Here is a 13,149-nt window from a genome sequence, read left to right as displayed (position 1 = left end):
ACTAGGTGAAGATGAAGGTGTGGGCCTGGCTGCATTTTTTTCTGGAGGCTCTACGGAAGAATCTTGTTTACTTGCCTTGTCCAGCTTCTCAGTCATTTATGGTGAGTCGTGCCCTCTTCACATCACTCTGATTTCTTCAGTAGTCACATCTCCCTCTGCTCTCTTCTATTCCAACTTTTGAGGACCTAGTGATTACATTGGGTCCTTCCAGGAAACCTGGGATAACTTCCCCATCTGCAAAGTTAACAGGTTTATATATTCCAGGGACTAGGATGTGGACATCTTTGAGAAGGGTACTGTTTTGCCCACCAGAGTAACTAATTCTGATTTTAAAAGTATTGTGTGCCAAAAAAAAACCCCACGTGTGAGACAGCATCCATAAGGCTTTTCTTTCTTCCAGCTCGGTGTCCAAGAGGGCAGACTTGAGTCTGACTGCCTGGGTTAGTTAGTTAGTGTTAGTCGCTCAGTTGTGTCTGACTCTTTGTGACCCCATGGACTGCACCCTGCCAGGCTTCTCTGTCCATGGAATTCTCCAGGAACGAATACTGGAGTGGGTTGCCATTTCCTTCTCCAGGGGATCTTCCTGACCCAGGGATCAAACCCAGGTCCCCTGCATTGCAGGCAGATTCTTTACCACTGAGCCACCAGGGAAGCCCAATGGTAATCTTACCTCTGGTTTTATTTTGTCCTCCTGTTTCTTTTTCTGTCCTTCATTTGCCCAGATTTCCTCACTTTTAATTCTATCATAATTGTAACATATGTTGTTTTAACACCAAATCCTTTGTGGATCAAGATAGGTACTGTGTTTTAAAGTGTTATTATAAAAGGACATGTGATTTAGTGATGATCACTGAAGGATTTTCACTAAAAGTGACTCATGTACCAGTTTTTAAATATCTTTATTTACAAATTGGTATATTACCAGTCAGTTTGAATGCCATATGTGTGATAAAATAGATTATGAGAAATATCATATTTACAATGAAATCATTATTTTGTATAACTGAATCACCTAGTAGGCTACCTCTTGCAATAATAACTTAATGGGCCCAAATGTGCCCTTTGAATGGACCAATTTTATGCTTCTCTTAGAAAATTTTGAGTTCGGTGTAGTTTCTTGGTGCTTCTTTCTGTGATCCAAGTCTTAAGAGAAAATCCCACTGGAACCAGACCTCTCTGGGATTGAGGAGAGACAGGAGTGAAAGAAAAGACATCCTGTCACATCTTAGTCCCGCAACTGCTATGCTTTGCGGCAGGAGGAAAGAATCAGTCCCAAGAATTACATTGAACATTTCCAAATCTTCAATATCAAGGATGAATTTCTAAAACAGGTTTTGTAGATAGAAGCTCTCCAGCTAGTCATTAACTAAAATTCATATGCAATACAGTCAAGGATGCTGTACTTAACAAAAACCACATATAGCTTATTTATCTCTAATTTTAAAATAATTCTTTCCCTTATTGGGTATGCAAGTGAGCAGTGGAGAAAGTGGTGCATCTGCAATACCTAAAATTAAAAAAAAAAAGAAAAGAAAATGAAACATCAGTTTAAAAATGGCCAAGATTAGAGGGTGGATCATGGACCCTCGTTAAATGAAACAGAATATTTTCAAAACGAGGCATGACGGAATAGCAGGCTGGAGCCATGAGAAAGTTGAGAGGCAATTAGTCAGCACAGAGAGGGTCAAATGTAGTGTGTTGTTAATTCCCACTGGTGAAATAAGCTGACCACTTACCGGCTGGGGCCAGGGATTTCAGTGCTTCCAGAAGATGCGGGCTAGAGAACTTTACCAGGCACCGGAGGGGCTCTTCTCTCTCAGCCAGGATGCCCCCGTTTAAGTCACTTTTGAATTTCGTTTCAAGCTGTCATCAGATATATTTATAAATGACTATTAAATACATCAATTGCAATGGCAAAATATAAAGAGACAGGATTATGTGTTTCACTAATTCTTGTTATCAAGAAACACAGGGATTAATGGGAGTGGGACCATTTAAATTGCTAATTGCAAACACTGGGGGAAACCAGGATATCAGCAATATCGCACACAAAATGCCGAGGGTGCACAGTGCCTGACATGCAGGAGATCCTGCCCTCAGGATGTCCTTTACTTGAGCATTAGGTTTACATTCTTAATGGAAAATGAGCACTATTTTTTGTAATCTGTCATTTCAATGTAAAAAAATTTCATGTGTTTTGGGTCACTACCACAATTTAACTTATTATAGAAAATTTAAGAAACATACAGAAGGAGCACAGTGTAAGGAGTCCCCCATACATATCACTCAGCTGAAACAATCACCAGTCTTGTTCCATCTATTACCCCACCTCCTGTTCCCTACTGCCCATATCCACTGGATTATTTTGAAGCAAATCCAAGACACCATAGTATCCTGCTTGTAATATCCATATATACCTAAAAAGGATTTTTTCTAAACTTCACCTCCACATTAGCACACCTAAGAAAATTACTAACAGTTCCTCATATCATCAAATATCCAAGTATTGCTACTTCAATAGGTACTTGGCTATTAGACTCTAACTTCAACTTTTTGCTTTTTGCTTAAAATGATTCTTAAAATTTAGAGGCAGAATGCTGAAGCACTCATGCATGAAGCAGTGCAGAGGGTGAGTAATGTCTGCTGCTAATTCAGATGGCTCAGAACAAAGAAAGAGAAAAGAAAGCAAATGTGGCTAAATGGTAACAACGAGCGCATTTTGAAGCAAAGGGGAAATGGATGCTCACTGAAGTATTCGTGCATGTTTCCTGAAGGTTTGGCATTTTTCAAAATAGAAGAGGTAGGGGAAATTTAGTAGCGGGTATGAATAAATGCATACCTTGACTTATAGAATAGACACATTCTCAGATGTGTATAAAGCAAAGTTTTGTGGATTAAATCTTATGTGTCCTAGATCAGCGGTTCTCTATGCAGAATCAGCTTGAGGGCTTGTGAAAACAGATGGTTGGGACCCACCTCCAGAGTCCCCTATCCAGTAGGATTATGGGGGGCCAAGAACCTGCATTTCTTACCCATTCCCAGGTGATGGTGATGCTGCTGACCCAGAGACCACACTTGGAGAATGACTGTCTTAGGGTATATTTAAAAGAACTGGGTTAAAACCCGCCATTCAGGGAACTTAACTTGAAAGGTGTCAAATCAACTTTTCCCACTAAAAACAAACCAAACCAAACAGGTGTTGGGCCTGACTAAGCAGATCACTGGTGGACTTCAAGTGTGGCCTGTAGCTGCAGAAAATTCTAAGCAGGAAGAATGTTATTGGAAGGTTTGAAGGGAGGAGAGTGTTATGAATATGAATATGACTATTAGATTAGAGTGGTCATGATATAAATCTTGAATTTTGCTAATGGTGGCCAAGGGCTTGCCCCCCACCTGGCTTTCCTGGTGGGCAGTGACTCACTCCTGGAATGAGCCAGGTTTGCAGGCTACTGTTTTTTTCCCTATGTGATGCCAACTGGGCTATATAATGACTGATTTCTTCAATCTTTTGTCCAATAAGTATTTATGAGCACTGACCATGCACAAACACTATTCTAGGTGTGGATGGGCTAGAAGGATACAATCTGTTTTTCCCTCAAAAATATAGATCACAGCTGGTTACACATAACTGGATTAATATAAAAGGTGAAATGAAAAAGCAGATTCAAAATTTCCAAAGGTTGTCCTTTGCAACAGAGGAACTTACTAAATACGATAAAGAAGTCTATTTTAACTCATAGATTATACAAAATTGAAGTGACAAATGAATGACATAAGTTTCTTTGAATTGTTTTCCACTTGAAATTTTAGTTCTTTTTAAAAAATATTGATAGCTTGTAGTTAGTTTATAGCAACATCCTACCTTATATTGTGCAAATTCTAGTCTTGGTTGAGGATAGTCTCCAAAAATTTCTTGAGTCACTCTCTGCACTCTTTCTTTTTCAACTTTGTTTTCATGAATGATCCTTGAATCCACTATAGATGGAAGATTTCAAGAGAAACCAGCTGTTAGGAATGTATTTCATCCACAAAGTATCATCCTTTCATTCCTAATCTTTCAACTTGCTCATATAATTTTGAAGTAACATTTACTGCCTTTTCACTTGATTGAAATCATTTCTTATAAAGTAGAAAGTTAGAAATATAGGTTGATAAGAAAGAAGATAAAAATCACCCATAATCCTACCACACAAAGATAAATACTGTTAACATTTTAATACATTTGTCTAACCCTTTGTTTCAGTGAATAAAGATATGTATTTTAAGGCTGGCTTTATAAAATACACACAATTGTGTAGCCTGCTTTCTTTACTTAACGTGAAATCAATACAGTTCCTATGCCATTGGAAAGGCATGGTTTACTTCATAATGGCTGCACCATTTCATCTTACTGCTAAGTCACTGCCAAGAAAGAGGAACATTTCCATTTTTATAGTATATTATACCCCACCACTTTTTTCGAACTTTCTGATCCGCATTAGTAGTTTCATAGTCTATTTTCTTGGGTTTTCTATGGATGGACTCGTGTCAACTATGAATGGTGATATGGTCACGACTCTGATTACAGGCACACCTCAGAAATAAGTGGGTGCAGTTCTATACCACTGCAATGAAGTGACTCACATGAGTTTTTTGGTTTCCCAGTGCATATGAAAGTTATGTTTATATCGTACTGTGGTCTATTACATGTGCAACAGTATTATGTCTAAGAGGACAATATACATGGCTTAATTAGAAAGTACTTTATTGCTAAAAAATGCTGACCATCATCTGAGCCTTCAGCAAGTTGTAATCTTTTACAATAGTAACATCAAAGATCACTGATCACCGTAACAAAAATGAAAAAGTCTGAAATACTGCGAGAAACTGTGACAGAGACACGACCTGAGCCAGTGCTACGGGGAAAATGGTGCCCACAGATTTGCTCAATACAGGGTGGCCACAAACCTTCAATGTGTAAAAAGCGAAATACCCACAAAGTGCAATAAAGTACTTGGGAAGCAATTTACCCAATGCATTAAGATCCTGGGCTCCAGGCTCAGATTCGGTTTTTCTTCTGGCTTTGCTGATTCCTAGTTATGTGATTCTGCTCAGCAAGTTACTAAACCTCTCTGAAACCCAGTTTTCTACCCCTCTTTTCTCATGAAAAGAGCTTGTTCATGGGACTGCTGTGAAGATTAAGGAAATGATACATATAAACACCTTAGTATGGTGCCTGGCACAGAAGAAATGCTCAGTTAAATTATTTAATTGTTTGTTTTGTTTGTGATTATGATTAGATGCCATTCTAGCAAATTCTAAAGGAGACCTATATTAGCTTAGCTTCCCCACTTCAACAGAAATTTACTTTTCAGTTTTCTGAAAACAGGAGATACTTTTGAATCACAATCCTGGTACAGAAATGTTTTACTGGGTGAGAGAAATCTGAAAAGCAATGTCCTTCCAAATTTCAGTTTTTATCTTAAAATACACATACTATTTATATCTAGCCCAAGGCTTCCTTCTTGTAGAGATGTAGTACAGTTGTGAGTTTCAAAGCTCTAGGAAAAAGAAAACAGAAAAAAGTAAATGCTTTCTTAATTTTATCACCTCAAAGTATAGATATTAATTGGTTTTAGTGCACAAAAGTATGGCAAATCTTATCTTTCGTTTTTCCCAACACAGATATTTGAGGCCCTATGCAGACTGAGTTGAGCATTTCTCCTAGAGCGATATTGACAGAGGCTGCCGGGGCCAGCAACTAGGCTGCTTTGTTTGAGGAACTCTGTACCTTGTTAACATAAAAGTGTATCTGGAAGAACTATAGCTGCTGAGCCAAAAGCTAGAGAAATCAAAGGCAGCCTTTACAATGTGATGCTGCAGCTTTATGTCTTTATAACTGTGGAAAAAAACCTCACTGACATTGCTTACAGAAAAATAACTTTCCCGCTGTAAGTCTAAATCTCCCAGACTCCTTCACTCACTTTCCCCCACTGAAAGCACTGTTTTTATAATCAAGTATTTGATGAGTTTTTCCAGAAATGCACCTAATCATAGCAGAACTGTTGATATTAATAGCAATTTGGTAGGAGGCAGGTAGGTAAGAGGGAAGGTGCTATGGGGGAAAATCATTATCTAACTTTTTTAAAAAATATTTTTAATTGGAGGATAATTGCTTTACAGTATTGTGTTGGTTTCTGCCATACATCAACATGAATCAGCCATGGGTATACATATGTCCCTTCTCTCCTGACCCTCCCTCCCACCTCCCACCCATCCCACCCCTCCAGGTTGACACAGAGCACCAGGTGTGAGCTACCTGCATCATAACAGCAAATTCCCACTGGCTATCTGTTTTACATATGGGAACGTATATGTATGCAACATCTTAATGTTAAGCTTGTTTTCTTTAAAGAGTAGCTTGCAGAAAGCCATCACTTCTTTCTACTTAGAACAGATGAAAATACATAAGTAGAACATACCTAGGGGCTCGAAGATATACAGTCTTAACAATTCTATAGGAGTCTGAACATATGAGCACACAGATGCCATGCAGAGGGGGGAAAAAAACACAACAACCCTGAGCCTTGGAGCAAGGCCAGATCCATTATCATTAAAAGGAAAAAATACATTCAAATAATTTTTTTTCTTCATAGGTTTTTTTTGTTTGTTTGTTTTACTCCTAGTACACTAGACACACCTCATGAAGTTATGAGGAATTATGGTTATACCCTTTGTACCAGATTGGCCCAGGATAATATGCCTTGATATTTGACCAGAACATTTTTTCTTTTTTTGACTTACACAGCATGGCACGTGGGATCTTAGCTTCCTGACCAGGGATTGAACCCATGCCCTTGCTTTGGAAGTGAAGTCTTAACCACTGAACTGCTAGGGAAGTTCCACACTCAAATAATTTTTTTTTTAACATTCAAATGCAGAGCTCATTTTATTGAAACTCAGTTGAACAAATTACCATTAATTTGCCCTCAGTAAAATTCAGTATTAAAAATGTTTCATGTTTGCCAAGTGAAAAGTAAATAGCTGAAAGGTGTTAATAAAACTTTTTTTAATTTATTTTTTTATTGAAGGATAATTGCTTTACAGGATTTTGTTGTTTTCTGTCAATACACTCAAATAATTTTGACAAATAAACTGTGGGAATTCATAAACCAATGCTTCCTCTTTTAATTCCTATATCACTTACTTGACTAGTGGGACAAAAAATTCTGCTTCTCTCTTGCATAAAAGAATAATATAATCAGTTTCAAAAGATAATGTCAAGTTACTCTGAAGAGAAAATAAATTCTGATTGGAATAGCTGATTAGGAAACAGGGGCCCTATAACATACACTCCAATGACCAATGGGCAGTATAAACAATACAGTTATGAAAAGGTGAAAGTGAGGAATTATCTTATTTCCTATCATGTTTGCTGAAATCTTTCTCCACTTCAGGGACATCTAATGTGATCTCCTGTTGTTGGAGGTAGACTTTCCTACCTGCTTAACTTCTAAATTACGCATGAAAGAGAAAATGGAGACTCAGGTTTAAATAGAGTCAAAGATGGGCTCACCTGATTATACTGTTTAAAAACAATAGCCTTAAGAGAGTCCAGATACCGGCTTCTGAGGTCCATTTTCACAATCTGATGGTGTTTGCTAGCAACTGTCAGTGCCTTGAAGTGAAAATTAGCAAGATTATTAATAACATTACTGTGTCTATCTCTTTATTTATAATACTTGTTCAGACAAAATGTAGGAGTTGTAATCAGTGAATAATTTTTACTTTAAAGTGAAAAGAAATCCAGAACAATTAAATCTCATGGTCTGTTACTCAGCTTGAAAAACAAAAACAGTGGCTAGTGGCATTAAGATCCTCAGAAAGGCAAGATCTTTTGTACCATTTTTAGAAAAGAGATCCTATTTTTTTTTTTTGGTCAAACTACACAGCAGGCAGGATATCAGTTCCCCAACCAAGGACTGAACCCATGCCCCCTGCAGTGGAAGTACGGAGTCTTAACCACAGGACTGCCAGGGAAGTCTCAGAGTGATCCTGTTTAAAGTTAGGAATTGTGATAAATTAAGGTGAGAGTTAAGAATAAAGGATGAATATGCAAATGTTACCATTTTTGATGATTAGTTGTTAATACTACAATGACACTGCCATGCAAAAATTATAGACCCTATGTACCACTCTGGTTTTTGTAATAAAACATCTTCCGAAAGGAACCAGCAAAACAATTAAAAGCAGTTACTTTGGGTGAGTGGGATTGGGAAAAGGGGTATGAAGTCTTAAAAGATTGTTTAGAGACTTCATTGGTTGGATTTTTACCTCAATTGTGCATTACTTCTCGATTTCGAGACACTAATGAAGAGTTCTAAACCAATGCTGAATAATAGTACTTCCTGCTCCTTATTTTAGGAGATCAAGAATTATGGGTGGTATTTTACATCAAATGATATTGAGGAGTTTAAACCTACATGGCCCTGAGATAAGGATAATGCAAGAGCTGACTCATTGGAAAAGACCCTGATGCTGGGAAAGACTGAAGGCAAAAGAAGAGGGCAGCAGAGGATGAGATGGGTAGATAGCATCATCGCCAACTCAATGGACATGCACTTGAGCAAACTCCAGGATAGTGGAGGACAGGGAAGCCTGGCGTACTGCAGTCCGTGGGGCTGCCAAGAGCCGGACACAACCTACCAACTGAACAACAACAATACCGCTTATAGTGGTTGGTTCCATACCTGACCCAGAAGGGGTAGATTGCTCTTCAGTCGGGAGGACGAAGTGAAGGCATATGGAGTTTGGGAATAGTATACCACGTAAGCAGGTTTGTACTGGTTTGGCTTTTTATACTGTGTTCCCCAGGCAATTCGAATCCATACCGAGTTCTCCTCGGCGTCTCTGAAGCTGACTGTCACCTTAAAAAAAAAAAAAAGACATAAGTTCCCTAATTAACATATCATATTGTACCAACAACTGATGCTTTTTAGGGGTGAAGGATGTCACTGTCTGGCTGAAATCTGGCAGTTTTTCTCTTACTTCTCATTACAGTGATTTGGGAAATCTCTGGATAAGTGTTTTATGGTTGCTTTGTAAAGATACATCCATGCCTTGCAAAGTCTTTTGGAAGGAAAAAAAAAGAATTTAAATCCCACAATCAGTGTATGACATCACAAATTTTCAATAATTTCTTGGGCTTTGTCCTGAAAAAAAATAGTAGAAAGGGACAGAAAATGGGCTACCTTTAATAACTGGAAAACATAGTTTTTAGTTTGTCTCTTTGTAAGTTTTCCCAAGAACTTTCTATTTTGAAGAGTTTTATCTGATAAGATGTGCAGTTAATCCTCTCTCTCTCACATACACGCACACACGCGCGCACACACACACACTCCACCCAGCACTCCCCAGTTATGCTTCCTGTGCCCTCTCATACCAGCTTCTCTCCCCCATGGTTCCGGGAAGGAGTTCTTAACCTGAAGTCAATGGTTAGAATTCAGGGCATCTCTGGACTTGGTGGGGGCGGGGGGGAGTTATTTCATCTTTACTTGTGGGCCTCCCTGATGGCTCAGACAATAAAGAATCTGCCTACAATGTAGGCCACCTGGGTTCAATCCCTTATTCGTAAGTGAAATTTAGCATCTCCCTTCAAGTAGGGAGTGAAAGTAGGCATCAAGACAGTAGAATTTTAGGATGTTATTTTATTGTCCACAGAAATCTCAAGTATTTTTATCACATTACAATTGTTGCATGAGCCTTAAGAATATCATTTACACTTATTAGCACTTTGAAGCTAGTTGTTTTTAGACCCATTATGAGATTATTTATTGTGTTAATAAAGAAGCACATGCATTACTGTATCAGTTTGCCATCTTAATGCCTTTACAGTAGCTATCATTTGTTTCCCCTGTGATTCTGTAGATTTTATTTTACAGCATTTAAAAACACACTTCTGAGAAGTGGTCCATAAGCTTCACTAACAGCGAAAGCATCGTTGCCACAAAAAGGTTAAGACACCTGTCCTAGAGCAGCCACTGAGTCACTCTTCAGTCCTGGGCACCGGGAGATACTACTTGGCATGATGTCGCCATCATCAGCCTTTGGGAAAGTGGGGTTAACTAGCCACTAGTTAAGTTATGCAGAGGAAGGTAAAGATAAGCCAGGAGACCTCAGCTGGTTGAGGAAAGGGATGAGGACGTGCTGGTCAGCTCAGAGTAAAGGGACAGGGCAGACAGAGAAGACCCAAGGCCTTTACCTGTTTATCCTCATCTAAAACCTGCAGCGCACACAGCATGTCACTCTCCGGCTGGCCTTTCAAGCAGGACAGATGTGACCAGTAAAAAAGCCCCTTTGTCGCCCCAGCGCCATGCTGTTGCTGCTGTTCTAAGTCATGTCTGACTCTTCGCGACCCCGTGGACTGTGGCATGCCAGGCTCCGTGGGGTTCTCCAGGCAAGAACACTGGGCTGGGTTGCCATTTCCTTCTCCACCAGCCCCTGCTAGCGTGCCTGAAATTCATTCACGAGGCAAAACCTTTCGGACCATGGTAGAGATGAGAAGAGATCTAACAACTGAAATACAAGGGCATCAAAGTAGGAGGAAATGTGAGTGTTTCAGACGCTTTTTCCCCTTGCATGGTAGGGGTGGCCTGGGGTTCAGAGAACAGAAATCCCTGCTGCCCAAAAGAGGAACAGGAAAGGCCGTCAAGTGAGGAGCTGGGAGTGAAGTGAAGGCGTCAAGTGAAGGTGCTGGGAAGGAAGATGCACATAAACTCTGAACTGGACCCGAGAGAGGAGACGCTTTCTAGCTTTCTTGTTTTGGGTGAAGTAGGGTGGGTGTGCTGGCTGCAGTTTTGCAAGAGGAGTCAGCCAGTCAGTTTGAGCTTCATGAGAAGGCTGCTTCCAGAAGGGTCCAGATCATATATCTACAACATTCCTGGAGAACTGGCCAGGGATTCTGTAATTATGAGGCTCTTTGTTTTTGTTTTTTTTTTTAAAAAAAAAAAAAGCAGGTGCATGCAGTATACCCACAGTCCAGATGGGACTCTCCTATAACCTCTGCAGAGTTCACAATTTCATGGTAACAAGTTTTCAAATAATATAATCCAAAATAACAACTTATTCACAAAATTTAAATAATAATAAAAAAAAAGAGAAATCTTCTTTTGGTTTACAGTTTTCTTTGAATTAATTTATAAATACGTTCCCCCTCAAAAGGCTGAAGATTTTGTTTTGTAAACCTCATAAAATGATTCTAAGATTCATTTGGAGGAAAGGTTAGCACATTTTTGACAAAGAAAAATAATTGGGGGTAGGGGTAGGGTTGACTTGTCTTACAGGTTATGAAAATGTTTTAAAAACTAATGATTAATGGAATGGGGAGTTTGCTCCAAGCAAGTGATCCCCCTGATACCAAAACCAGAAGCAGGAAGAGTTGCCTACACGGTCACTGGCAGGACCACTGTGAGTGGTCTCCCTGCTAGGGCAGAGCTGGCCCCTGGAGGAGTAGACCAGAGTAGGTGCTTTCTGCAGGCAGCTGCTAACTCAGGCTAAGCTTGTGCTCCTGCTGGAGACAAGTGAAGGGGGCAATGGGGAGGGGCCGGTGGGATTCCTTCCATGTGGGGGGCACAGCAGGAACAAGAAGAAATATTTCCCTCCAAGAGTCTTGTGGCAGAAAAAGCAGGGCTTGAGGATAATCCTGGGGAAAGGATGTATTTTCTCTGAGAATTAAGCATGTTTCTAAGCAGTAGAGTAGGAAGCAGATGAGGGAAGGGAGTAAGGATACAAAAGAGAACAGAGAAAAATAGAGCAGAAAAATCGGATGAGGATGCAGGAGATGAATGCAGAGCACACAGAAGGGTCCTTGTAAGAAAGGAGATGAGGGCACATGTTCGGTGACAGGTGGATAAGTAGAAAGCAGGACCAGTTCCAGACTAAAGGATGAGGAAAGGGGATGGAGGTGACATCACCTTTACGGCAGAAGGCAAAGAGGAACTGAAGAGCCTCTTGATGAAGGTGAAAGAGGACAGTGAAAAACCTTAAAGCTCAACATTCAGAAAACCAAGATCATGGCATCTGGTCCCATCACTCCATGGCAAATAGATGGGGACACAATGGAAACAGTGACAGACTTTATTTTCTTGGGCTCCAAAATCACTGCAGATAGTGATTGCAGCCATGAAATTAAAAGACGCTTGCTCCCTGAAAGAAAAGCTATGACCAACTTAGACAGCATATTAAAAAGCAGAGACATTATTTTACCAACAAAGGTCCATCTAGTCAAAGCTGTGATTTGCCATTAGTCATGTATAGATGTGATAGCTGGACCATGCAGAAATTTGAGCGCCGAAGAATTGATGCTTTTGAACTGTGGTGTTGAAGTCTCTGGAGAGTAACTTGGACTGCAAGATCAAACCAGTCCATCCTAAAGGAAATCAACCCTGAATATTCATTGGAAGGACTGATGTTGAAGCTGAAACTCCAATACTTTGGCCACCTGACGCAAAGGACTCATTGGAAAAGACCCTGATGCCAGGAAAGATTGAAGTCAGGAGGAGAAGGGAACTAGAGAGGATGAGATGGTTGGATGGCATCACCGAATCGATGGATGAGTTTGAGTAAGCTCCAGAAGTTGGTGAAGGACAGGGAAGCCTGGTTGTGCTGCAGTCCATGGGGTCGCAAAGAGTTGGACATGACTGAGTGACTAAACTGGACTAAAGGGGATGGAGAGACAAGTCAAGGGGTTTGAGAATCAAAATATGCTCCAAAAGGGAACACCAATGTGCCAGAGGATGGGCATAGTGAGGTGGATAGGACAGAATTTGGGGCATTTGCTAGTCTTCCTCTATGCAAGGAGGACTAAGGCAGAGTCAGGTGGGAAGGGAATGAAGCAGGGGAGGCTGTGAGAAGGCTATCACCTCAGCCTATGACAAGATGTTGAAGTGGTGCTTGGCTCTCGAGCTACAATGACCAAACCGCAGCCATGAGCCACCCAGGGCCATTTAAGTAAAATTCATTATTGTTAAATAAGATGATCATTTTTAGATTCTCAGTCAAACCAGCCACACTTCAGGTTCTTGGCAGCCACATATAGCTGCTTGGCTGGTGCTAGACATCTCTGATCTAGAACACTGCCATCAATGCAGAGTCCTACTGGGCAGTGCTGCT

General features: G+C 40.2%; 1 protein-coding gene across 2 annotated transcripts in view; it reads right to left on the bottom strand.

Moving 5' to 3' along the window:
- Nucleotides 1-882: 882 nt before the first annotated feature.
- CENPN (centromere protein N) overlaps nucleotides 883-13,149 on the bottom strand; it is a 19,428-nt gene continuing 7,161 nt past the window's right edge. For both annotated transcript variants that reach the window (XM_061386834.1, XM_061386835.1), the window contains exons 6-11: nucleotides 8,730-8,906; nucleotides 7,556-7,657; nucleotides 5,477-5,540; nucleotides 3,863-3,975; nucleotides 1,737-1,863; nucleotides 883-1,507 (exon numbers count right to left, since the gene is read on the bottom strand). In XM_061386834.1, coding sequence (XP_061242818.1) covers nucleotides 1,425-1,507; nucleotides 1,737-1,863; nucleotides 3,863-3,975; nucleotides 5,477-5,540; nucleotides 7,556-7,657; nucleotides 8,730-8,906 — 666 coding nt within the window. In that variant the 3' untranslated portion in view covers nucleotides 883-1,424. The remainder of the gene's footprint in view (nucleotides 1,508-1,736; nucleotides 1,864-3,862; nucleotides 3,976-5,476; nucleotides 5,541-7,555; nucleotides 7,658-8,729; nucleotides 8,907-13,149) is intronic.

The sequence above is a fragment of the Bos javanicus genome, chromosome 18, assembly GCF_032452875.1.
Source record: "Bos javanicus breed banteng chromosome 18, ARS-OSU_banteng_1.0, whole genome shotgun sequence".
Lineage (NCBI taxonomy): Eukaryota > Metazoa > Chordata > Mammalia > Artiodactyla > Bovidae > Bos > Bos javanicus.
Note: the sequence above shows the minus strand (reverse complement) of the source record. Positions and strands in the feature narration are given on the sequence as shown.